General features: G+C 45.4%; 1 protein-coding gene across 1 annotated transcript in view; it reads left to right on the top strand.

Moving 5' to 3' along the window:
* PLXDC2 (plexin domain containing 2) overlaps nt 1-24,875 on the top strand; it is a 715,905-nt gene that overhangs the window by 685,641 nt on the left and 5,389 nt on the right. The window contains exon 13 of the mRNA XM_075315582.1: nt 23,966-24,126. Within this exon, the coding sequence (XP_075171697.1) occupies nt 23,966-24,126 (161 nt within the window). The remainder of the gene's footprint in view (nt 1-23,965; nt 24,127-24,875) is intronic.

Genomic DNA, 24,875 nt, shown 5'->3' with positions numbered 1-24,875 from the left:
AACCCGCAAGTGGTGTCGCGTTATAAACTTTCATTTAATCTCCTTTGTAAATATACCCCTTTAAAAAGCGTCGCCAGGATCACGGAACCGTGCAACGGCCACCAAGTGACATCTCCCCAGCAGTACACCACCCGGGACCGAGCACCCCATAGCTCTGGGCGACACATTTCTCTCCCTGGAAACATCTACAATTTCCAAGATGGGCTGCAGTTAGACAGGCTTTTCCGGAGGGCAAATGATATATTACATGGTTCACCTTATATTATACAAGAATGACTCAAGTCTTCTAGAATGGGAACCACTTTCATAAAGCGTCTTTCCATTCTGGTTAATCAACCACACTCTACGACATCCATATTCCTTTTGACGCCAACTATTCAGTGTTTTTGGAGTACAAGGAAGAGGAGTTTCAAGTTTGTATGGTTCCATCTCTTTTGCTATTGGGAGGCCAAAACCTATGCAACTGTGTTATCGGTCCCCAAAGAACATGCAATGTTAGGAAGCAAGGAGGTAAGAAATGGATGTAGAACGGTTAACCAACATAAGACCTTGGAACCAAGTCCGTATTATGAAAGGATCCCACTTTATCTTGCTATGTTGCCATCTTGTTGGCATATGTTTAGTGCAACAACTTCATGACAGTTCCAGGAGGGATTTGTCCGGTCGTTGATTCCTGTATTACTCCCAATTACTCCCTACCTTGTATAATTAACACACCGACACTGCTTATGACTTGGTTGAATTGGCCACAGCAGCCCTTTATTGCCTATTGTTTACACACTAACACAAGGGGGCGCCGTCCAACGGGCGGTTCCAACATTTAACAATAGGTAATACCATAATAATACAGTACGTAATCCAATACGTAACCCTGGGTAGGCCCGGTCCAGAAACCACCTTCCACCACCAAAACATGATCCCTGGCCGCAACACACACCGGGCCGGAGATGAGGTATTAATCACCTACGGATCAATACTCCAACCTTGCAGGACCTCATGCCTGCAAGATCCCTGTAACCGGAGCCACTATATCCTAAACCGCCTCTGGACCAGACCTACCTTCGCTATAAGTCCGGTCCAGAAGCCATACTCCACCACCAGAACACAATCCTTGGCCGCAACACACCGACCCAGAGATACGAGGCATTAATCACCTACGGATCAATACCCCAACCTTGCAGGACCCCATGCCTGCAAGATCCATGTAACCGGAACACACCAACCCAGAGATACGAGGCATTAATCACCTACGGATCAATACCCCAACCTTGCAGGACCCCATGCCTGCAATATCCCTAAAACCGAAGCCACTGTATATATATTCCACCACCAGAACACGATCCCCGGCGGCAACACACCGACCCAGAGATCGGAGGTATTAATCACCTACGGATTAAACCCTCAAGTTGCATCAATTATAAACTGAGCCTCAAATCCGACACCTTACTCTTTACCCCCAACCCCATGTCATCCCTGGCCGCAAACCTCCAGCCCAGAGATATGAGGCATCAATAACCTACGGATCAATCCCCCATGTGCGTAACAGTAACTGTGAACTCAAAACTTAAATCCTGTTAGCGACTTTAAGGTAACAACATCCCTGGCTGCAACCAGCCCAGAGATAAGAGGTATTAATCACCTACGGATCAAAACCCCCATGCCGTGCAGAACCCCGTGCCTGCACTGCGCTTGGATCCAGAACCAGAAACCCAGCTAGTGACTTCTCCTGTGATTACCATGTCACCAAAAGGATCACTGACCGTAACAACGATCCCATATATATATATATATATATATATATATATATATATATATATATGAGGTAATACTCACCAAAGGAGTAATCCCTTACCCCGACAAAAAAAACCCCTGTGCTTCCGAGTACCTGTAACCTGAGCCACTGTACACACCTATGACTCCCCGGCAACCATCAACTCTTTAATATATAACCCTTGGCAACAACCCTGACCCATATATGAGGCATTGATCACCAATGGAGCAATATTTCCACCCTGCAGACAACCTTGTACCTGCAAGTCACCAGTAACCGGAGCCACTGTACCTTTCCCAATGGCTCTCCATCCAAACACCAGCAACCAGTAGAGCTCCTCTGGACCAGACCTACCCCGCTGCTGTGACAAAGGACATAAACACCATTATTCATATTGACCATTCACATATACATCATATAAATACACAAATACTCCCACTTTACCAACCAACGTATTCACCCCACTTACAAGAATCCCCAAATAACAGTATACATCACAATCCACAAAGAAATACTCTTTCCTTTTTCCTGTTTTGTTCTTTGTTGTTTTTTTTTTTTTATATATATATAAATATACAACACACTTTCCCCAATCATTTCTTTTCACACTATTGTTATTATTTTATTTTTTTTTACATAAAGCCTCTTTAAAAGTTACTAATTATACATGCATATAAACATAACAATAACAATACACAATAGAAGGGAGGGTGGGTGGGAAGCTGTCGTCCAGGAAGTGCAAGAGAAGGTAACTGGCTCCCACCTCCTCCTATATATCCATGCAGCTCCTCCTTTTCCTCCCACCATACTCTCCTCCCTAACCAATCATCATCTTCTTCCACCTTCCTATATCACCATTTAACCCCATCAACTCCTTACCCTCCAGACTGTCATGTCGCCCCTACACCCTATGGGTTCCATGGCTTTCTTGACAGTTCCAGGAGGGATTTGTCCGGTCGTTGATTCCTGTATTACTCCCAATTGCCCCCTACCTTGTATAATTAACACACCAACACTGCTTATGACTTGGTTGAATTGGCCACAGCAGCCCATTATTGCCTATTGTTTACACACTAACACAAGGGGGCGCCGTCCAACGGGCGTCCCCGACATTTAACAATAGGTAATACCATAATAATATAGTACGTAATCCAATACGTAACCCTGGGTAGGCCCGGTCCAGAAACCACCTTCCACCACCAAAACATGATCCCTGGCCGCAACACACACCGGGCCGAAGATGAGGTATTAATCACCTACGGATCAATACTCCAACCTTGCAGGACCTCATGTCTGTAAGATCCCTGTAACCGGAGCCACTATATCCTACAAGTGACTCTCCAATCAAATAACATTATCCGTTAAACCGCCTCTGGACCAGACCTACCCCCGCCACAGGACAGGCCACGTGACACCTTGCGTGGCCTGGACCCCCACACACCCAAAGCTTGCTTCTCTAACCTGCAAGCCGAAACCAACCGTTAAACCCTTCCATCCATCAACTTAAGCTCTGGGCCTCCCATATGCACCAGCCAACGTTACCAGCTCACCTTACTACACCGCACTACCATCATCCTTGGTGACCGAACATGCCACCTCAATTCTCTTCGAACCTACCCGTATCCCAATTTATTCATGCTTTTTTTTTTTTTAAAATCGCCCTTCAATACGGGCCACGACACCATGGCCACCCCATAACAAGGCCACCACCATGTATCAATCACCCCTGATACCACGACTCAGTACCCAAAACAACATACAGGAATCCACCTCATTCCTTTCCACACCATCCTACTTATAAGCCAGTACCACCCCGTAGTACTAAACAACTTTTAAGTAACCCTGTCTCCTCCTCAACAGGGACCCAGCCATATCACTGGCTCTCTCGGACGGCCACTCAGGCACACCCAGACACACCGTGCCACGAGCTCCCAAACCATGCCTGAATCACTGCCATGCCCCACCGGCATCAGTTAAACCAATAACTGCAACACTGACAGTACCATCGGCCTACCCATTACTGACCAAATAAACTACCATACCGTCACCCCGCCCCTCCTCCTGTCTCCAGCTGAATTCAACTGCAACTGGGGTTAATATATTCCAAACAGGATCACACTTACACTGCCTACTTAACTGGGTCACCCCGTACCCTGAACCAGGTTTCCCCCCGGGAAATGGCTAAAGTGACCCCCACTTGGCAATAATTCTGATCCATAACCTCCAAATTTCCCGAAAAGTCATCCTAGCAGCCTAACCAAGAGGCGAGGGAATAAACCGCCCTCTGCCTTCCCCCAGACTCATAACACATGCATTAGACATACCACTCCATAGAGCAATAAATCACTACCGGTCTCCCCCGACCGATGTAGCCAGTCATCCAAACCCTCTGAAAACAACAAAGCTCAATCTGCCATACCCAGAAAAGTTCTAAGACCTTCCCACATACTCAACCACCACACTATTGGACAACCATCATCCGAATTTGGGCCCCTTTAACTTTCCAGGAAGCCCACCCGACCTAACGGAACCATGTCCACCAAAGTTAACACGCCTACAAAACCACCACACAATCACAACCCTCGCCCTGCACCCATGGCTGAAGCAAAGATGCCGAAGCATTACTTTCAATCCCCAAGGTCCCCAACAACTTCTCCAAACAATAATTTGCGTCCTACTTCCTTCCGCAAACCACACCAACGACAAGTTGCCTGCACTACAAAGTACACCGTAAAATTGCCCCCCATACCACTATCCTGATTGACTCCATACGCAACTATCGGCATCAGGAGACACAAACTTTCCAAACACCATATCCAAACATGTTGTTCCTAAAGGAAACCTTGTAGCACAGAACCCCCTGCGAGCCCTCATATCAGAGGTCCAAACCCAACTTGCATCGCCCCCCATCCTCACGAGTATACGAGGAATGCCATCGTTACATCTGCAGCCCCCCATTGCTGATTACTGAGTTCACCAGCAACGGCCCAAAGCTGCCCACCACCTACAGGAACCCCAATTCAGGCCCGCCGGGCCCTCAGTCCCCCCAGCACCAAACTCCATAATGGGATAATAAGAGAACTAACCACGAAGTAGCCACTAGGCTACCATCCACCAACTTAATCCATCCAGTGCCCAGGACCAAGCCATACTGCCCTCGAACTAACGATACCCCAAACCGTACCAAACACGCCGCACACAAGATGCGGTTCCAAACCCACAAGGAAAAACCATGACACCAACCAATGCCTCACCAGCTCCCACAATTCCGCTCTCCTTACTCCACTTATCCACAGCAACCCTAACGGCATACCGGAGTCCTGCCCTCACACTCATCACTCACAAAATCCCCCGAAAACTCCCCGCACACTCCGAACTGCGGGACCTCTTTGCCCATTTACCTTGGCCAGCATAATCCAACCAATATGAACTACAATGCAGAATAAGATTCCTCATAAAACCCGACCAATGAACCTTCAAATAAATGCTCCGTCTCCCCTGCTTGCGCAAGCCGAGATCATCAGCACCCGTAACGAATCCTCAATGACCTAAAATTGCATCCCCCACCCTGAACTGTGACCACCGGCCTGTCGCCACATGCACCCCCATGGCTATACCGCCATGGCACCACCTCATCCCTAACTCTGGCCCAGCCTCCACTTCATGACCCAAACCCCCCGAGGACCATGTTTCACACCCAACTGCAGCTCAGCGTCCCCTCGGAACCGCCGCCCCATTGTCCTCTGCCATCCATCTGTCTGAATGTTACTGACATCCTGATGTCCTTCTCCCTCCCCGCCGTCGTCCACTTCCATCCTGGATGCGTGAGGCAGCTCCGCCATGCCTCCCCCACCACGGCCACCCATGTGAGCCGCCGCGTGGGCATAGTCATCTCCCGCTCCGTTGCTTGTCCCACGGTGACAGCCCCAGGAGACCGTCCTGTCCCCCGTGCCGCCACCCCGGGTCTCGACGTCTTGCGACTGCACCCCTCCCCTCGCTGATTGCCGGGGGGGGGGCTCCACACCCGACCTCACTGACGCCCGTCTCTGGGCTGCAGCCGTCGCCGTTCCCGGCCCTCCAGGGCCACCGCAGGCCTACTGTCGCCGGGTCCTCCCTCCCCAAGGGAGACCGCCGCTACTGGGGGGCTGCACGATCGACGTACGTGACCGGGCGGTCCCTCAGAGTTCCCACCGTCAGGCTCACTCACCGCCACCAGGGACCGGCACACCCGACCTTCTCCTGGCACCCGATCTCCTGCCGTCCACAGCCCCACGGTCCCCCCACCGACTGCGAGGGGTTCTGCTGGGCTAACTCTGCCGCCGGACGCGCTCCCAGCCAGGAGCCGCCGCAGTCACTCCTACTCCAGCCGGAGGCCCGGGACCGGAAGTAGGCGCCCGTGTTGGCCACTCCCACCTCCCGGTCGTCGCGGCCGGAACGCAGATTCTTCCCGCCGGCCGGAGCAGCCGCCAGATTCTGCTGCTGCTCGGCCCGCCGCGGAGGGTCCCAGGAGGGGCTCTGACATCACCTCCTCGCCCCCCCTGCGCCCAGGGAATACCTGCTGGGGGGGGCCGTAACCGCCGCCCGCTGCTACTGGGGAGCGAGGGGAAGGCGCCAACGGGTAACCCCGGCAGCCCTGATGTGGGACTGCACTGCCAGGGGCCTGTGCGCCGCTACCGCTGATCACCTGGAGATCCTCTCTGCAATCCCTGTTCCGTTCAAGCTGCAGATCTGCAATGTCCGGATCCATCAGGCTGGATGTCAAGATGGAGGTTCCCCAGCCCGTCCAAGCTGTCGTCCAGGAAGTGCAAGAGAAGGTAACTGGCTCCCACCTCCTCCTATATATCCATGCAGCTCCTCCTTTTCCTCCCACCATACTCCCCTCCCTAACCAATCATCATCTTCTTCCACCTTCCTATGATATCACCATTTAACCCCATCAACTCCCTACCCTCCAGACTGTCATGCCGCCCCTACACCCTATGGGTTCCATGGCTTTCTTCACAGTCTATGAGTGTTTAATTGCTAGGTTTGTGTGCTGTTAATAAAGATAGAACAAAAAAAAGGAAAGGAGCATGTGACTGTAATCTGTTTCCTTCCTTCCTGTGTTCTATGTGAGAGGACGCGTGCTGCAGAAGCTCCAGATAAAGACACACAGAAATGATTACTTGCTGATATATTAAGCTTCATATTTGTTCCTGATTGTTCCTGACTAAAACAACCATTACTGTTTCACTCTTGGAGAGTATTGTTGATAATCCGTGGCAAACACATATCTTATCCATGATTATCACTAATTGGTTTTCCTTTAGCATAGAACAGTTGTCCACAATCTTTCTTACCTCGAGAGAGGATCAAGAGTCACTTCCAGAGCCCTCCAAGTAGTGACATTCAGGTCCTGCTTCCCCCAGAGTAGTGACACCCATTACTGGTATAATGAAAGCCAAAACCTCTCCACAAAAATCACACTCAAGGCCGCTTTACACGCAACAATATCACTAACAAGATATCGCTGGGGTCACGGAATTCGTGACGCACATCCGGCCTCGTTAGCGACGTCGTTGCATGTGACACCTACGTGCATCCACTAACGATCAAAAATACGTCGTTCATTTCCCAAATATCGTTGCTGGTTCAGGACGCAGGTTGTTCGTCATTCCTCAGGCAGCACACATCGCTACGTGGGACACCCCGGGAACGACGAACAACAGTGTTCCTGCGTCCTCCGGCAATGAGGTAGGCGTGTCGTTAATGCAGCTGCTCTCCACCCCTCCGCTTCTATTGGTGGGACGCTGTGTGACGTCGCTGTGACGCCGCACGAACCACCACCTTAAAGAAGAGGTTGTTCGCCGCCCACAGTGACGTCGTTAGGAAGGTAAGTATGTGTGACGCGAACCTGTGATATCGTTCGCCACGGGCAGCGATTTGTCCGTGACGCACGAACGACGGGGGCGGGTGCTATCATGTAAAGCAGCCTTAAGGCAGTATACTTGCATCTAGGACTTCCCACCTTACCCTCATTCGGTATTCTTGCACCAAGCACTCCACCACACCACAGCATCCGGCTTCAAGCACCCTGTATCTGATGGTATCACCCTATTTCAAGTTTAGCAAGGACTTATTTTATCTCTCCAACCCCAAAACCAGTATATACACTTCTACATCTGCTCTTTTGTGTGGGTTGTAAGATGGTCACTGGTAAAATCCTGGAGGGGAGATATCTTTCACCAAGGTTGATAGCATCCATCGGTGAGTTGAAACCTGGATGCAGGCTCCAGTACGCTGTGTGCTGAGAGGGTTTTTTTGTGAACCATCAAAGAGAGGGGTGGGATGGCTGTTCACATATCTCCACCCTGGGGTGTGGTCCTGCAGGCAAATGAAAACTTCTGGATTCACTCAGTGTTGGTTTGTGTATGGAGGTGAGCAGTGCTCCATAGTTGTATGCATATTAGAAAAGATTGATCTTTTTCCTGAACTGTTGAACTCTGTTTTCTGTAAGCTTTAAAGGCTGTTCAAGTTTGGTTTATATCTTTTTGTGCAGGTTTATAAAGCCTTGAATAAACCAGTGGAATATTTAAATAGTAACTATTTCTCATTCTACCTCTTTAAACAGCCGAATTAGCCAATCTACCACAAGGGATACTCACAAGTTACCATATGCAGACCTGCTTTTCATAGATGTTTGCTAGACCTGGTGCTAATGTACCAAGCTGGCACAAAGCCGCAAGCCACACATCATGGTCCCACAAATCACATATGACTCCCGAGCCACATGTTGGGGTTCCCTGGCAAGGATCATTCTCCACAATCAGGTATCTCATCTATACATCAGATTGGAGTTAGAAAAAGCACCTCCTGCTTTGGAGGACTTGGCACTTACATGCTTTACATGAACAGGAGAGGTTTAGCTTAGTGTAAGCCAAACCCACCAATTTTGATTGCAGCAGTTGACCATTTTATGGATAGGGGTCTTGAATAGAAGCCTCCCAATTTACTCCTTTAGGCATGTGTTAAGAAGACAAAAATTTAAGGAAGTTTGGAGTTCAACCTGTTCAATCTTCAGGGGAGGAAAGCTATGACCAGAGGTGTCTGACATTGACTTACTCCACTCTTCCTAATTCAAAAGTGAACTTTCATATGTTTTAATGAAGAGGGTAAGAAAAAAAGACGTTTGGGCAACAGATGTATAACTTCTTAATAAACAAAGGGAAATGAGGCAGTTCCCGATTGACAAACTTCCCACATAATAAACATAAAAAATTGGTTGAATACACTCTCATTTACCTAACTGCTTTAGTCACAATAAGAGCTTTGTTAAGGCTGCTTTACACGCAACAACATCGCTAACGAGATGTCGTTGGGGGTCACAGAATTCGTGACGCACATCCGGCCTCGTTAGCGACGTCGTTGCGTGTGAAACGTACGAACGACCACTAACGATCAAAATTACTCACCTAATTGTTGATCGTTGACACATCGTTCTAATTCCAAATATCGTTGCTGTTGCAGGACGCAGGTTGTTCGTCGTTCCTGAGGCAGAACACATTGCTACATGTGACACCCCAGGGACGAGGAACAACACCTTACCTGTGACCTCCGGCAACGAGGTGGGCATTACTTTCGGCTGCTCTGCGCCCCTCCGCTTCTATTGGACGGCTACCGTGTGACGTCGCTGTGACGCCGCATGAACCGCCCCCTTAGAAAGGAGGCGGTTTGCCGGCCACAGCGACGTCGCAGGGAAGGTAAGTCCGTGTGACAGGGCCTAGTGATATTGTGCATCACGGGTAACAATTTGCCTGTGACTCACAACCGACGGGGGCAGGTGCTTTCACCAGCAAAATCGCTAGCGATGTCGCTGCATGTAAAGCAGCCTTTAGGTCTAAGGCTAAGTTCACATGTCCTGTAGTCATCCCTTTGAATGGATTTGTTAGAGATCTGTTGGCAAAAAAAATTGTGCAAACCAACTTTTTGACCATTGCTAAATAACGGATATTGGCAGCATCCGTTTTTAACGTGGAATCAATGGACAACGGATCCATTAACAGATGCTTCTCAATAAATTAGAATATCATCAAAAAGTTACTTTATTTCAGTAATTTAATACAAAAAGGAAAACACATATATTATATAGAGTCATTACACACAGACTCATCTATTTCAAGTGTTTATAGTTAATGTTGATGAATTATTGCTTACAGCCAATGAAAACCCAAAAGTCATTATCTCAGAAAATTAGAATTATTACCACAAAACACCTGCAAAGGCTTCTTAAACATTTAAAATAGTGCTTTAGTCTGGTTCAGTAGGCTACACAATCATGGGGAAGACTGCTGACTTGACAGATGTCCAGAAGGCAGTCATTGACACACTCCACAAGGAGAGTAAACCATAAAAGGTCATTGCTAAAGAAGCTGGCTGTTCACAGAGTGCTGTATCCGGGCATATTAATGGAAAGTTGAGTGGAAAGAAAAAGTGTGGTAGAAAAAGGTGCACTAGCAACCAGGATAACCGCAGCCTCATGGAGAAGACTGCTGAGTTAACAGATTTCCAGAAGGCAGTCATTGGCACATTCCACAAGGAGGGTAAGCCACAAAAGGTAATTTCTAAACAAGCTGGCTGTTCACAGAGTGCTGTATCCAAGCATATTAATGGAAAGTTGAGTGGAAGGAAAAAGTGTGGTAGAAAAAGGTGCACAAGCCATCCATTGCACTTGCATTTGTAATGGATCCATTGTTTTTTTACCGGATCCGTTACAAGTGAAAGATAAATAGCAATCCATTAACGTTAGAAAAACGGATCCAGCAGAAATCAGTTTCCCAACGAATCTATACAGGATCCATTTTAGCGGATGAATAAAAGACATGTAAATTTAGCCTAAGTCCCCGCCCCCGTCGCAGGTGCGATATCTTGTGATTGCTGCCGTAGCGAACATTATCGCTATGGCAGCTTCACATGCACTCACCTGCCCTGCGACATCGCTCTGGCCGGCGACCCACCTCCTTCCTAAGGAGGCGGGTCGTGCGGCGTCATAGCGACGTCACACGGCAGGCAGCCAATAGAAGCGGAGGGGTGGAGATGAGCGGGACGTAAACATCCCGCCCACCTCCGTCCTTCCGCATAGCCGGCGGGACGCAGGTAGGAGATGTTCCTCGCTCCAGCGGCTTCACACACAGCGATGTGTGCTGCCTGCTGGAACGAGGAACAACATCATACTGTCGCAGCAGCGGCATTATGGAAATGTCGGACCCTACACCGATCATACGATAACGACGCTTTTGTGCTCGTTAATCGTATGTAAAAGGCTTTACACACTACGATGTCGAGAGCGACGCCGGATGTGCGTCACTTTCGATTTGACCCCACCGACATCGCACCTGCGATATCGTAGTGTGCTAAGCCCGCCTAAGAGTGCTAGAAGTATTATATTTTTCCGGATCATCACTTTTAGAGCTATTACAACTTTTGATACATTTTTTGACTGAAGCCATAATACAACTCTTATTTTGACCAGGGCCCTGTTCTTCTCTATATGCCTCTGACTCTAAGATATCCTTGTCTCTATAAAAAACTTTTCTGTAATACGGAATCTATGCGGCAGCGCCTGTGGCTCCGTAATATCATATCAATACATTTTTTTTGTCTTTATTTCCTTTTTATACCTCTTAGTATATTAATTGCCTTTATATTCTAATCACTTTATCAATATTTCATCTGTCCAGATGCTCCTTTTTAGGTGTTTGCATTATGCATTAGATACACGAAGTACATTAAGCTTAGAAAAAGGCAGGACATACAAACTCCAATTACGTTTTTGACATTCCACCCAGTTGGTTAACCTTTAATTTGTCAGACCAGCTGCTCGGTAATGATTGTAATAAAGTTTTTCCCTCCAAGAAGCCTCTAGGAACCGGTTGCTATTCTCAATACTTAGGAACTGTCACTTGATATACGTGGCATCACTTATTTTCAACGTTGACAGCTTTGTTTATTGTCTCCACGAAAACAGATTGAAATCAATTTCTCTTGAGAGGTGTAACCTTGAGGTGAACGATTCGAGCTCTGATTATGGAAATCATCGCTTACTTTTTTGTTGCTACCATTACGGTTATTATTATTTTTTATGACTTTTGCGCTCTTTATTTTTATTATTTTTGATTGTTCCGAGCAGCCTATTTCTGATTTCATTAACCAAATGAATGCGCCTCCGGTAATTTGGTCCTTGTTGTCACCTTGTAGACGCAACTTGTGATCACCGCCCGTATCGTGAACCGCGCTGACACTTTGAAGTGACGGGATTGTCTTCCTACTAAATACAAAAAAAAATACCACAATAGATTAGAGTGATTTCCTTTTCCTTGAGCAGATCTTCAATCTATGACATGCCGAGTCCTCGTTCTTTTCTTTGTTATCTGACTGTTTTTAATATCTTTACCAACTGGACCACAGAGAATTGTCTATTTGGATTAGAGATAGCTGCGGAGAGTATCAGAAAACACTTGTGGTTCACGGTATTTTCTTTCTAAAGTATAAAGGAGGATTTAGATTGTATAAGCAGATTTGTGTTTTGTAGTTGTCCATCTTTTACGGGTAAAGTTAGTAGAGTACTAGAACTTTCGAAGGAACGATTATATAAAAGTTCATTTTTACAGTCCTTTTCGAAAAAATAAAGTAACAGGCCGATGAACATGGGTGTAAGGCTAAATGGCGGCATGTGAAGATCCGAGGCACGGAGACATATGGTGTCACAAGGGAAATAAGGAGAAAAAGGAATTGCAGCTTCAGAATCTTTAATAAACCTAAGAATTTATGCAATATATAAACTGTGCTGTTCTGTTCGGGTTTACTATACACTTATGTTCAGGTTATTTTTGAAAAAAGTAAACAAAAAAAAATACCAACCCATAGTAAGAACCCCTCAGATGAGTTAAAGTCAATTAACCACAAGTTTCAGAACCACATAATGAATATTGAAAACAAAATCAAAATTCAAGCAGCATAGTTAAAAAAACAACAATTCCAAGCCGTGAAAATAGTTAGCAAATGCCCTTCGGACAAACATCCTAAGTCATTAAACCCTTTGTTAATCATGGAGGTTCAACAACTAGGTGTCACAGGTGTATCACGGGTGACAGACAGTCCTATGGTGTCCGGCAATAGAAGGTCACAGCGTTTGACTGCGTAAAATGCTCTGTGACTTTTTATTGTTCCTGCTGTTAGTATTCAATGTACGAGGTAGCTCCTCAGCTGCAATTTCATGACCAAGCGGAGCTCCTCTTCCTTTCAGCTGCTAATCATCCGTATTTCCCCTTGGGTTTAAATACTCTCATTTTTCTTGGATTTCTGCTGATTGTATTCAGGTCATCCAAGCTCTGGATGCAAGCAAGCAGGCAGCTTGTACTCTGCTGTGGTGTTGTTGCTGTAATGTGGGTAGGTAGCTCATGCTTTTTCCCCTTGGTGTCCCCCTTGTGTCTTCTTTAGTGTTTAGTGAGGTTGAAGAAGAGCTCATCCCATCTGTTACCTATTTAGGGCCAGCACTAGGGATACCTTGGGACAAGTATCCAGTTCGGCGTATAGGTGCGGAACCTATCTAGGGTGGTGAGGGACCTCAGTGACCAGTGGTAAGTTTGGTCAGGGGTCACCATCTCCACCTTCCCTAGGCACAGGGTTTCCCTTCCCTTTCGCCATTTGCCTGGTACTTCCCCGTACCTTGCTTGACACTAGGGCACTCAGTGATCCCGAGAACTAAGCTTTACAGAGTTCCATCTGAAAGGAGCGCACAATGCTCAGCTTTTTTTACCAGTCCTGTAGAGAATTAATGCATATCCACCACCTTTCCACTCAGACTAGAATCTGCACAACACTGTGTTCGGGATTGGTTGGACCTCTTCTGATCAGCAAAATGTCACCCATACTATGGATATGTAAAAACTTCTTAAAAGGAATCTGTCACCAGTTTTTTGCTTCCTAATCTAAGAGTTGCATTAAGTATGGGCAGAGACCCTGATTCCAGCGATGTGTCACTTACTGGGCTGCTTGCTGTAGTTTTCATAAAATTTCTATCAGTTTATCAGCAAGAGATTATCCCTAGATGACTACTTGGCCTCTGCACCATCAGGAGTATCCCTGAGGTTTGGGATAGCATAAGGCCCCCTAGCTTGAGTGACAGTTTAGGCGCCCCAGTTCCCCAATATCCCATAGTCATCATGACATCATGAACCACTATGATCTGTTCCTCATTCTATCAATTTTACACTGTAATTTTTTGTCTCATTCTGATTCATAATGAAAGAAGCCCTCCCTTGAGCTTTTTTCCCCCCCTTAACCCTGTGTATATGTACATGTAGTGTAGTGTTAGTATGTTGATATACTCACCTACCTGTCTTCTCCAGTATCCAACGCTCTTCTGCTCCTCTTTTGAGTGACATCACTGCTCTTCAGAATATCCGGCTCACGTAATGCTCTATGAATGAGCCAGATGTCTCTTTTACAATGTAAGTCTATGGGACCTCGTTCTCACCCTCCATAAACTTACATTGTTAAAGGCACTTCCGGGTCGTGCAGAGCGTGGTGTGACCCTGAGAGTCTGCAAAGTGGTGATGTCACTGAGAAGAGGAACAGCACGGGAGGGCTTCTTTAACAAATGTATGCAATCCAAAAGTCCCATTTTTTGCAGGACTGTCCCATTAATAACACATTAAAGAAGTATAATTTATACAGGTTTGAAAAATAGGAAGTTTTTTTTTTTGTTTGCAATGGGTGGAGCAAGATTGAGTTTAAAATATCCTTCAAGTTGAGATCCGAGTGTTAGTAATTGTGCATTGTTATATTATTTTTCTATTGACTATCTCAAATCTGAAAAAGCTAGGAATGTATTGTAGAAATGATGGGATTTCCATAGGAGGCATTGTGGTCATACTCCTGTGCCATCCCTCTCTGGAGGGAGGGGAGCAGGAATCGGATCAAGACTGGTCAGGAGTAGGGCCAGGTAGGAGATTCAGGCCTCTCCACCATCAGGAGTATCCCTGAGATTAGGGATAGCATAGAGCCCCCTAGCTTGAGGGACAGCTTAGGACCCGTGGTTCCCCACCATCCCATAGTCATTGTAACATCATGATCTGCTATGATCTGTTCCCCATTCTATCAGTTTTACACTATAACTTTTTTTTTTCGTCTCATTCCGATTCGCAATGAAAGAAGCCCTCTCTTGAGCTTTTTTTCCTCTCAAACCTATGTATATGTGCATGTAGTTTAGAGTTAGTATGTTGATATACTCACCTACCTCTGTCTTCTCCAGTATCCAGCTCTCTTCCCCCTAACAAACCAAGACTTTATTACTACAAAATAGAAACATCATTCAAAAATTGATTCTGACTCTACTGCGTTATATGAAGCAATCTTCTCCCTGACTTACATCTCCCTCAGACGTGTTCTTTGCATTTCACATTTCTATTTCAGTATATTACTGTGGTGGGGAAGTTTAGAGAATTATTTGGTTTGGAAATGCGATTTTTGTTGAGTCAATTGAAACAAAAAAGTTCCATAATGAACTTGTTTGTATCAGACCAGGCAGATTAGATTATAGAATAAGCTGGGCTGTTTGTATCTGTGCCACGCTCGATAACAGTAAAGCATTAATAGGGGCTTTTTATAGACCTCAGTGCTGCTCAGAGAGTTTCTCAATAGATCTTTGGATTAATGTGGGTTTTTTTTAAGTTTACTGAAGAAGAATAATACACATACTGTATATACAGGTCTGTGGCTAGGCAATATTTTACCTAGGACAAAGATTTAGTGCATGCATGTGTGACGCCCTGGCCGGGCCAGGTAGTCACAATTAGGCCCCTGCATTACACCGTTCCCCCACAAGGTGACACCAGCCAACCACAAAACCCTAGTCACCCCTCCTGGGGCCAGACAGACACACCAGTGAGCGTGGCCAGGCGGTTGGTGCATGCCCACCTAGGGGTTTAGACAGCCCGGGGCGGGAAAGTGGACAGAACAAGTTGAAGTTCAAGTTGGAGGGGAGTGTGGGCTGGAGCTAAGTGTAGCTCCAGCAGAGGCAAAAAAAACAAATTGAACGGTGCCAGGATAGGAGCCCTGGTGCCACTGGCTAGGAGGCAGGCGGTGGTCTCCATCTGTAGGAGCCAGGAAGACAGCTCGGTGGAACCGAGGTGGACCGGAACAGGGTTGTAGCCCGCCGGTACTGACTCGGGGAACCGACAGGGAAACCGGAGCACAAAGGGGTACTCGGACCCTGAAGCCAGAAACCGGAATCAAGCGGACTGGTTAATTAACCGATTGAGGCCAGGATTATAGGTCCTGTCCCACCCAAAGTCCCTCATAGAAGACAACAGCCCACCGATTCGGGATAGGAGGTCACCGCCAAGGCCCATAGATCCAATGGGCCAGCGTCTGCAGGCACGGCTCCTTAGGCCACATCGAGCCGGGAACGGACTCCTGAAGTTCCAGACTAAGGCAGTCCACCATACACAAAAGTGCAGGAGGAAGATAGAGACCACCAGCCGGGTGGGGGACCAGAACGCAGCCGGCTGCAGGCACCGACTACCATCACCTTGGTTTACCAGAGACTCGTGTGTTTTACTAATAGTGAGTACACCAGCAACCTCTGCAGTTGCTATTCCCCTGCACTATCCCATCGGGTCCCGGGGCCACCATCCCTGCCCACGGAGGGGTTAACAACTTGCTGCACAACATCTCCCCCGGGTGCCCCGTCACAGCAGCGATGGTGTCCTACCTCACCACACACCGTGGGTGGCGTCACAAACTCAATACGGCCCAGCTCGTATATATACGTCCCCCCATTTATTCGGCATGTCCACATGACCCCCGGGTCCGGAGACCCTCGCGCTACCACTCCCTGAAGGTCCGGGCCCGAGCAGCGGCGGCTGCTGGCACGGGGGCGGCACACATTCACTCTTAAAATTTGCCTCCATAAAATATAATGTATGGCCACCGATGCACTTGTGTGCCAATTTTATTTTCAAACAAGATTAATTTTGACACAAAAGAGCACCGGATAGCCACAAAATAGAATATATTGGAAATGTTTCAAATTGTTCTATTCTGTAGGACCAATGGTTTACCACTGAAAATATTACTGACAGTTTCCCTTTAAAAGAACACAGTAAGGCTATGGGCCCACGTGTGCGTATTGCATTCAGTTACGGTGCGTTCTGCGCCGCAGCGTAACTGCATGCGTCCTGCGTCCCCAGCACAATCTATGAAGATTGTGCATAATCAATGCGCACATTGCGTTTTATAACGCAGCGATTTGCATGCTGCCAAATCGCTGCGTTCTAAAAAGCAACATGTCACTTCTTTTGTGCGCTTTGGATGCAGCCCCCGCTCTGTCTATGGGAGAGGCTGCATCCAGAACTCGGCTTTTCGTTAAGCGGTGTTTCTGCAGCGATTTGAAGCACATATGTGCTGTTCAAATCACTGCAGAAATGTTTGCAGGGACAGAACGCAACGTGGGCCATAGCCTAAGGGTGCGTGCCCACGATCAGTTTTCACAGCATTTTGGATGCAGCATACTTTACCTGCGTCCAAAATGTTGCATTGTACAATACAAGCACAGTCGATGGAATTTCTGAAAATCCCATGCCCACTGTGCTTGTTTTTACCCCAGAAAAAACTGACCTGCGGTGCAGCTTTCCAAGGCACAACATGTCAATTGTTTGCTGCGAAGTCGCAAGCGTCCTTCGCAGGGAGAGCATAAGAGAGACCACAACTGCCCAAGCCTGGACTGTGGGGATGAGCAGCTGCAGTCTCCTGCGTTCTCTGGTTACGCAGGTCAGGACCCCCCGCGTCCAGGATGCAGCGAGTCCTGATCGTGGGCACATACCCTAAGAAACAAGAAGGGAAAAGCAGGATCTCCAGAGACTTTCATCTCAGAATCCCACATTCAGTCCTCATCTTTACTTACTTGTGCCCTGGTGCCACAACTGCCTCAACTGTTGCCTCAACTCCCGGCATACAATACAGGAAAAAGGTGCAGATTAACTTATGGCTGTAACATTATCATGGCATCTGTGAGGTTGCGCTTACTTAATGTAATGGGGGATACTCGGCTGCTAGAGTAAGACACACAGGAACGGTTTTCTGTTTAAACAGTCCAGTTGGTTTATTTACACACATAAACCAGCACTGCAGCAACATAGCATAGGCCTTTTTGTGGCTTCAAAGCAACATAAACAGGGTATATAGTGGACATTTCTGTCCTCAGCATGCCAATAGCACTCTCCCTCAAAATTTTTGACATCTGCAGCATTGTGCTGGGTAATAAAATTGCAAATGTTAGAGTGTCTTTTAATTGTGGTCAGCCAAAGGCACACCTGTGCAAAAATCATGCTGTCTAATCAAGCCACACCTGTGAGGTGGATAGATTATCTTGCAAAAGGAGACATGGTCTCTAATAGTGACGGATGAACCTGAACTGTACAGTTTAGAGTCCGTACTGCACACCTAGTGTCCGTGCACAGACCCCGACCAAGGACTTCTCAGGGAAGTCCATGTTTCTGTTCAAGTTCGGCCGCCTGGATAAAAAATAAAAAGGAGGAAGCAAAATCGGGATTAAAGTTGGACAGTTATATATACCGAGTTTTCAAGCGGCTCTCACACTGCTTCCTGGTCCACTCATTAAAGCTTATGAATATTCACTGCTTCACCCGCCCACCCTCTTTGACAGCATCTGTGATAGGTTCCAGTCAGACTGCCGATGTCTGTGATTGGTTGCTCTCATACTATTTTCTGGGTCCTAGAAGTGGAGTGTAAAAATAAATAACTAATTGGAAAAAATGGCTTAGAGTCCCCCGGTATTTTGATATGCAGCACAGATAAAACAGACAGCAGGAGACTGCAGCCCACCAGCTGTGTGCCTTATCATGGTTATGTATCAAAATACAAAGGATCCCAAGCAGCTCTCCTGATTCTGCTGCTCTTTTACATATTGCGCTGCATCTGTCTATTAAAAAGATATTCAAATATGTTTCTTCTGGAGCATAATATGTGACATATATGTGTGCAGTCCAACTGGGGTTTCTTCACAGTTTTCTTTAGGGGCATGTGCTTTCACCCCTCTCTTCCAGATGCTACCAACCACAGTTTAGCAGAATTAGAGACTGCTAGATAACCTGCTGAGCTAGGATTGGCAATGCCTGGGAGGAAGTAGTGAAAATGTGCATACAGGGAAGACTGAAAAAATGTCCAGTTGTACTGCAAGCAGAAATTTCACATAGTGTGCTCCAAAAGAAACAAATGGGAATATCTCTGAAATGGAGGGACGCAGCGCAAAATGAAATAGGACAGCAGAATCAAGGGAGCTCAGGGATATTTAAAAAGTATTTAATTCCTACTCTTTAAGCAGGTTACAGCTCCCCTTAAAGAACTTTTAAAGACGTTTTGAAGAGTTTTAGAGGAGACCTTTTCCTGGAAACTAATACGTGAAGTCGAAAAAAGACTGAACTTTTGAACAATAAAGAGTTTTTGCAATATAAAGGAGTATATCAAGCAAATGTTGAGCATTTCTTTTTGGTGCTAGCTAGTGATGAGCGAACCCGTGGATCTTTGGGTTCGCCAAACCAGCAAACTAAAAAAAATTGTATTTGGCAGCCAAACTTGATCCCAAACTTGACCCTGGATGCTGAACCCCATCAAAGTCTAAGGGACCCAAACTTACATGTTATAAAATGGTGTTAGTAAGGGCTAGAGGGGCTGTAAAAAAGAAAGAATAAAAGGAATAACGCGGTACAGTGATACTTTCTGACTTTCCCTGCGGCTGTAACAATGCTTCCAGGTCTAATCATTCATTGCTTCCCTGCCCACTGTCAGTCTTGGCATCTGTGATTGGTTGCAATCAGACCGCGCCCCCACCCTCTGTGACAGCGTCTGTGATTGGTTGTAATCACACACGCTATCTGCGTCCCTATAGTGGTGTAAAAATAAATTTAAAAACATGAGGTAGGGTCCCCTGTATATTGAAACCCAGTGAAGATAAAGCAGGCGGCTACAAGCTGCAACCCCTAGCCATGCGGTCCCTCCCAATTTTGATATGCAACCAAGATAAAGCCGACAGCTGGGGGCTGGTATTCTCAATCTGGGGAGGCCCATTATTATTGGGCCCCCCAGCCTAAAAATAGCAGCCCGCAGCCGCCCAGAATTGTCGCATCCATTAGATGCGACAATTCTGGCTGTTTACCCAGCTCATTCCAATTGCCCTGGTGCAATTACAGTTACAGTTCGGGTTCGCTCATCCCTAGTGCTAACTTGTTCCAAAATAACTTCTCATTTAATATTATTTTATAGCTCAAATTTTATGTGCATTTGTAAAAATTGGGAAAATTGTCCTGACAGCAATAGGGTTAATAAATTGGCAAATTACACCAAATTCCATCAATATTTACATGTTATTACTAAGTATGGACTTTGCGCCATTCCACCTCATTCATCATTCTGGCCTATGTAAACATTTTCGACACTGATCAATTACGACTTTGTAAACTGTAACGACAATGGGAGTATGTGTACTGTCTGCCGGGCAACTCTGCTGATTTATAGCGAAAAAAGATGAAATCTCATTTATTATCTGTATAATTAAGGCGCTCGCTGTGTCCAAATTGCTTTCAGATATATTTTGTTTACACAACCAGAGGCAATAAAACATCCGCTAATGAAGCGTCCTCACTTTTTTGGATGATGGAGGAATTTTTGCCTTACAAGTTATATGACAATTTATGTTTCTATGCTTTACCGGATTTATCACTACTGTTTCTATCATTAGTTTTTAAGGCAGATGTAAGGTGTCATGTTTTTAAACCAGCAATTAAATAGAAAAGAAATGTATATTGGCCCCAAGGGGACATTTATCTGGGACTTTAAACAACATATTCATATTTCCTGCAAGTGGTCACTAAAAAAGTTTGTCTAATTTTGACATTTTATTCTATTGACTTTATTATGTTAGAACTTTTTAGAGAAATTTATTTGTAGTTATTTCTAAAAAATTTTTTGCAATTTTTAGGCCTTTTATTTATAATTTAAGTTTAAGGCTATGTGCGCACGTTGCCTTTTTTTGTGACCACAGAGATGCAGCGTTTTTGGCCACTAAAAAAATGCACTGTGTAAACATAGCCTAAGTCACCATAGCCTTGTTGCGTTTTTCTTTCTGCAGTTTTCTGAAGATGCGTTGTTTTTCCAAGTAATATTCAAAATCACAATAAAAAACTTTTTGATTTTTCAGGAATTGAGGTGGAATATTAACCAAACATGTAAAGTAGAGTATCAACATTTTGGTCTTGATTGTTCAGAGCCTTTACGATACTGGCATAAAAAAGTCTGAAAAGTTAAAAATTTGTTTGTGGAACGCGAGGGTGCGCTAAACGTTTTAGACTTTCGGTGCATTTACTTCATTTTTGCTCAGCTCCAAAAAATGTGGTTGGATCTACAAAGTCATGGGGGCATGACGACCCTTGCTTGTCAAATTCATCACAATTGTCAGCGTTCCTTATGCCACAAATGTTGCTCTTGCTCCTTATTTGTGGGGAGGCGCACAGGGACGCTACTGCTACTTTGTGACATGCCTCTTAATGAATCCGGTGCCTCAGACTCGACCCCCACCTCCTCGTCAAGACCATAAAATGCCAGTCTTGATGACTTAGAGCCTTAGTGCTTGTTCACTCATTGCAACCAGGGTGCTTTTTTACTTTATCCTTTTTCAAAGTTGAGGCAAAAACTTTTAGGAGATGGTTCATTAAGACTGGTGTGGCACATGTGCACGTCCTAATGAATGTGTGAACAAAGCCTAAGGGGTACTTTGCACACTACGACATTGGCAGGCGGCCAATAGAAGCGGAGGGGCAGAGATGAGCGGGACGTAAACATCTCGCCCACCCCCTTCCTTCTGCATAGCCGGCGTGAGCCGCAGGACGCAGGTAGGAGATGTTCCTTGCTCCTGCGGCTTCACACACAGCGATGTGTGCTGCCGCAGGAACGAGGAACAACATCGTAACATCGGTCCTTCCGAAATTATGGAAATGACCGACGCTACACCGATGATACGATTTCAACGCTTTTGCGCTCGTTAATCATATCAAAAACGATTTACACACTCCGATATCGACAGCGACGCTGGATGTGTGTCACTTTCAATTTGACCCCACCGACATCGCAGCTGCGATGTCGTAGTGTGCAAAGTACCCCTCAGTGTCTTAAGTATTATTAGTGAAGTTTCTATCCCATATAAGGTTATGTTTGATGAGGAATAATCTGACAGACTCAACAGATAAGTCAATCTGTATCATTGTACAATGGAGTTTGCATTGTGGCTTTCATTGTAGACAAAAGCCACAACACAAATCTAAACAAAGTCTAACTTATCTCACTTATAGTTTTCTGTTAATACAGTTAAGGCCGAAAGTGTTGGCACCCTTGAAATTGTTCCAGTAAGCATATTTATTTCTCCCAGAGAATTATTGTAATTACACATTTGTTATACACATGTTTATTTCATTTGTGGGTTTTGGAACAACACAAAAAAAGAGAGAAAAAAAGGCTAATTGGACAAAATTTCACACAAAACTCAAAAATTGTTGGCACCCTCAACTTATTTTTTGGTTGCACATCCTTTGGAATAAATAACTGCAATCAATCGGTTCCTATAACCATCCACAAGCTTCTTACACCTCTCAACTGGAATTTTGGACTCTACTTTTGCAAACTGCTCCAAGTGTCTCATATGTGAAGGCATCTTCTCCCAACAGCAATTTTCAGATCTCTCCAAAGGTGTCAATGGGATTTAGATCCGGAACTCATTGCTGCCACTTCAGAACTCTCCATCGCTTTGTTTCCATCTATTTCTGGGGTTTCTTGAAGTTTGTTTGGAGTCATTGTCCTGCTTGAAAACCCATGACCTAGGATGCAAACCTAGCTTTCTGACAGTGGGCACTACATTGCGACCCAAAATCCCTTGGTTAACTTCAGAATTCATGATGCCTAGCACACAGTCAGGGCCCCCAGTACCAGAAGCAGCAAAACAACCCCAAAACATATTTGAACCTCCACCATATGTAACTGTAGGTACTGTGCTCTTTTCTTTGTAGGCCTGTTTCCACTTTTGGTAAACAATAGAATGATGGGCTGTACCAAAAAGCTCTATCTTGGTCTCATTTGTCCACAAGGCACTTTCCAAAAAGTTTTTGGCTTATTCATGTATATTTTGGCAAACTGCAGTCTAGCTTTTTGATATCTCTGTCAGCAGTGGGGTCCTCCTGGGTCTCTTCCATAGCGTTTCATTTCATTCAAATGTTGACTGATAGTTCACACTGAAACTGATGCACCCTGAGCCTGCAGGACAGCTTGAACTTCTTTGGAACTTGATTGGGATTGCTTATCCAACATCTGGATTATCCTGCGTTGCAGCCTTTTAGCAATTTTTCTTTGCTGTTCCCATTCAGGAAGATTAGCTACAGTACCATGGGTTATAAACTTTTTGAATATATTGTGCATCGTGGACAAAGGAACATCAAGTTCTCTAGAGATAGACTTGTTGTAACCTTGAGATTGTTGATATTTTTCAACTCAGACAGTTTTTGTCTCCTCTTTCTGTGCCCCATGCTTAGTGTAGCAAACACAGAAACAAATTTCAAAAATGTAGTCAATTAGAAAACATTGAGTTGACTTCACCTCTTTTTATTTGGTTTCAGGTGTTATTTTCATATTGCCCACACCTGTTACTTTCCACAGATGACTTTGAACGAGCATCACATGCTTGAAACAAAGTTGTTTACCCACAATTTTAGAAAAAACAAGTCTTTTGATAGCTCAGCTGGTAGAGTAGAGGATTGTAGTTGTAAATTTTGGAAAGGCACCAACAATTTTGTATTGCCCATTTTTGGGGTTTGTGTGAAATTATGTCCAATTTGCCTTTTTTTTACTCTGTTTTTTTTGTGATGTTCCAATATGCACAAAGGAAATAAACATGTGTATGACAAAATGTGTAATTTCAAATATTTTCTAGGAGAAATACTTCATTCTCTGGAACAATTTTAAGGGTGCCAACACTTTCGGCCATGACTGTAAATTAATATTCACTAGAGGCTGCAGTGTATAAATGTGACACATTTCGGAATGCTAAGTTTCATGCTTCATTTTGTCTTGTCGTGTTTTCTTCTCACCTTGCAGCTTCGACGGATGACAGTGCAGCGGAGAAGCAGCGCGGGTCTTTGCACACGGGATTAATTATAGGAGTACTTGTACTCGTACTGGTGGTTGTCGCTGCCATCCTTGTAACAATTTACATGTACCATCACCCAACGTCTTCAGCTAGTCTCTTTTTCATTGAGGTAAATTTATTATATTTCTTTTAAAGGGTTTGGATTCTGGAGCTCAATTATGGGACATTTTCCTTCCTGCATTAAAAGGGTTTTCTGATGAAGACAAGCTATCACTAGACAGGTGAATTTAGTAGAGTGGAATTGAATTTTACTTGAATATTTTTATTTAAAAAATAGGCATTTTTGCAAATAAAGAATTTTTCAAATTTGCTTCACCTGGATTCAACAAGGATTGGCAGGCAAAACTTATACTCCCCACTCATTTATCTAGGCCCTTCACTGCTCGCAACTCACATCCAGTCCTCAGAACTGCCTCTTCGTTCCCCCGGCACAAGCTGCAACCTCCATCCTGTTCACTTTAGGCTTTAATTTCCGACCATGACCAGGGGCCACTTCTCATCGCACTTCCGTGACGTCACAAGGTGCGACATGCAATGACCTCTGAGTCCTGGTCCCAACCAGAAGTCCCGGCCTGGAGAGAAACTTTTGGCAGATGCGGCTTGTGCCGGAGGAAAGAAGAGTTGACTCAGATGATCGAATGGCTCACGGTGAGCAGCGGAGATTCCAGACAGGAGAACAGTGAGATGTTGTTTTCTGTTTTGTTTTTTTACATCTGAGTATCAAGATTTTTTATATAATCTGTATTTTCTGGTTTGTAAGATACACTTTTCCCCCCCAAAATAGGGTGAAAAATGGGGGTGCGTCTTACAAACCACATATGCTTACTGGGGTGGCAGTGGTGGCGCATGGCCGGTGAT

This window comes from Anomaloglossus baeobatrachus, chromosome 6 (assembly GCF_048569485.1).
Source record: "Anomaloglossus baeobatrachus isolate aAnoBae1 chromosome 6, aAnoBae1.hap1, whole genome shotgun sequence".
Lineage (NCBI taxonomy): Eukaryota > Metazoa > Chordata > Amphibia > Anura > Aromobatidae > Anomaloglossus > Anomaloglossus baeobatrachus.
This window is presented reverse-complemented; position numbering and strand designations above follow the sequence as displayed.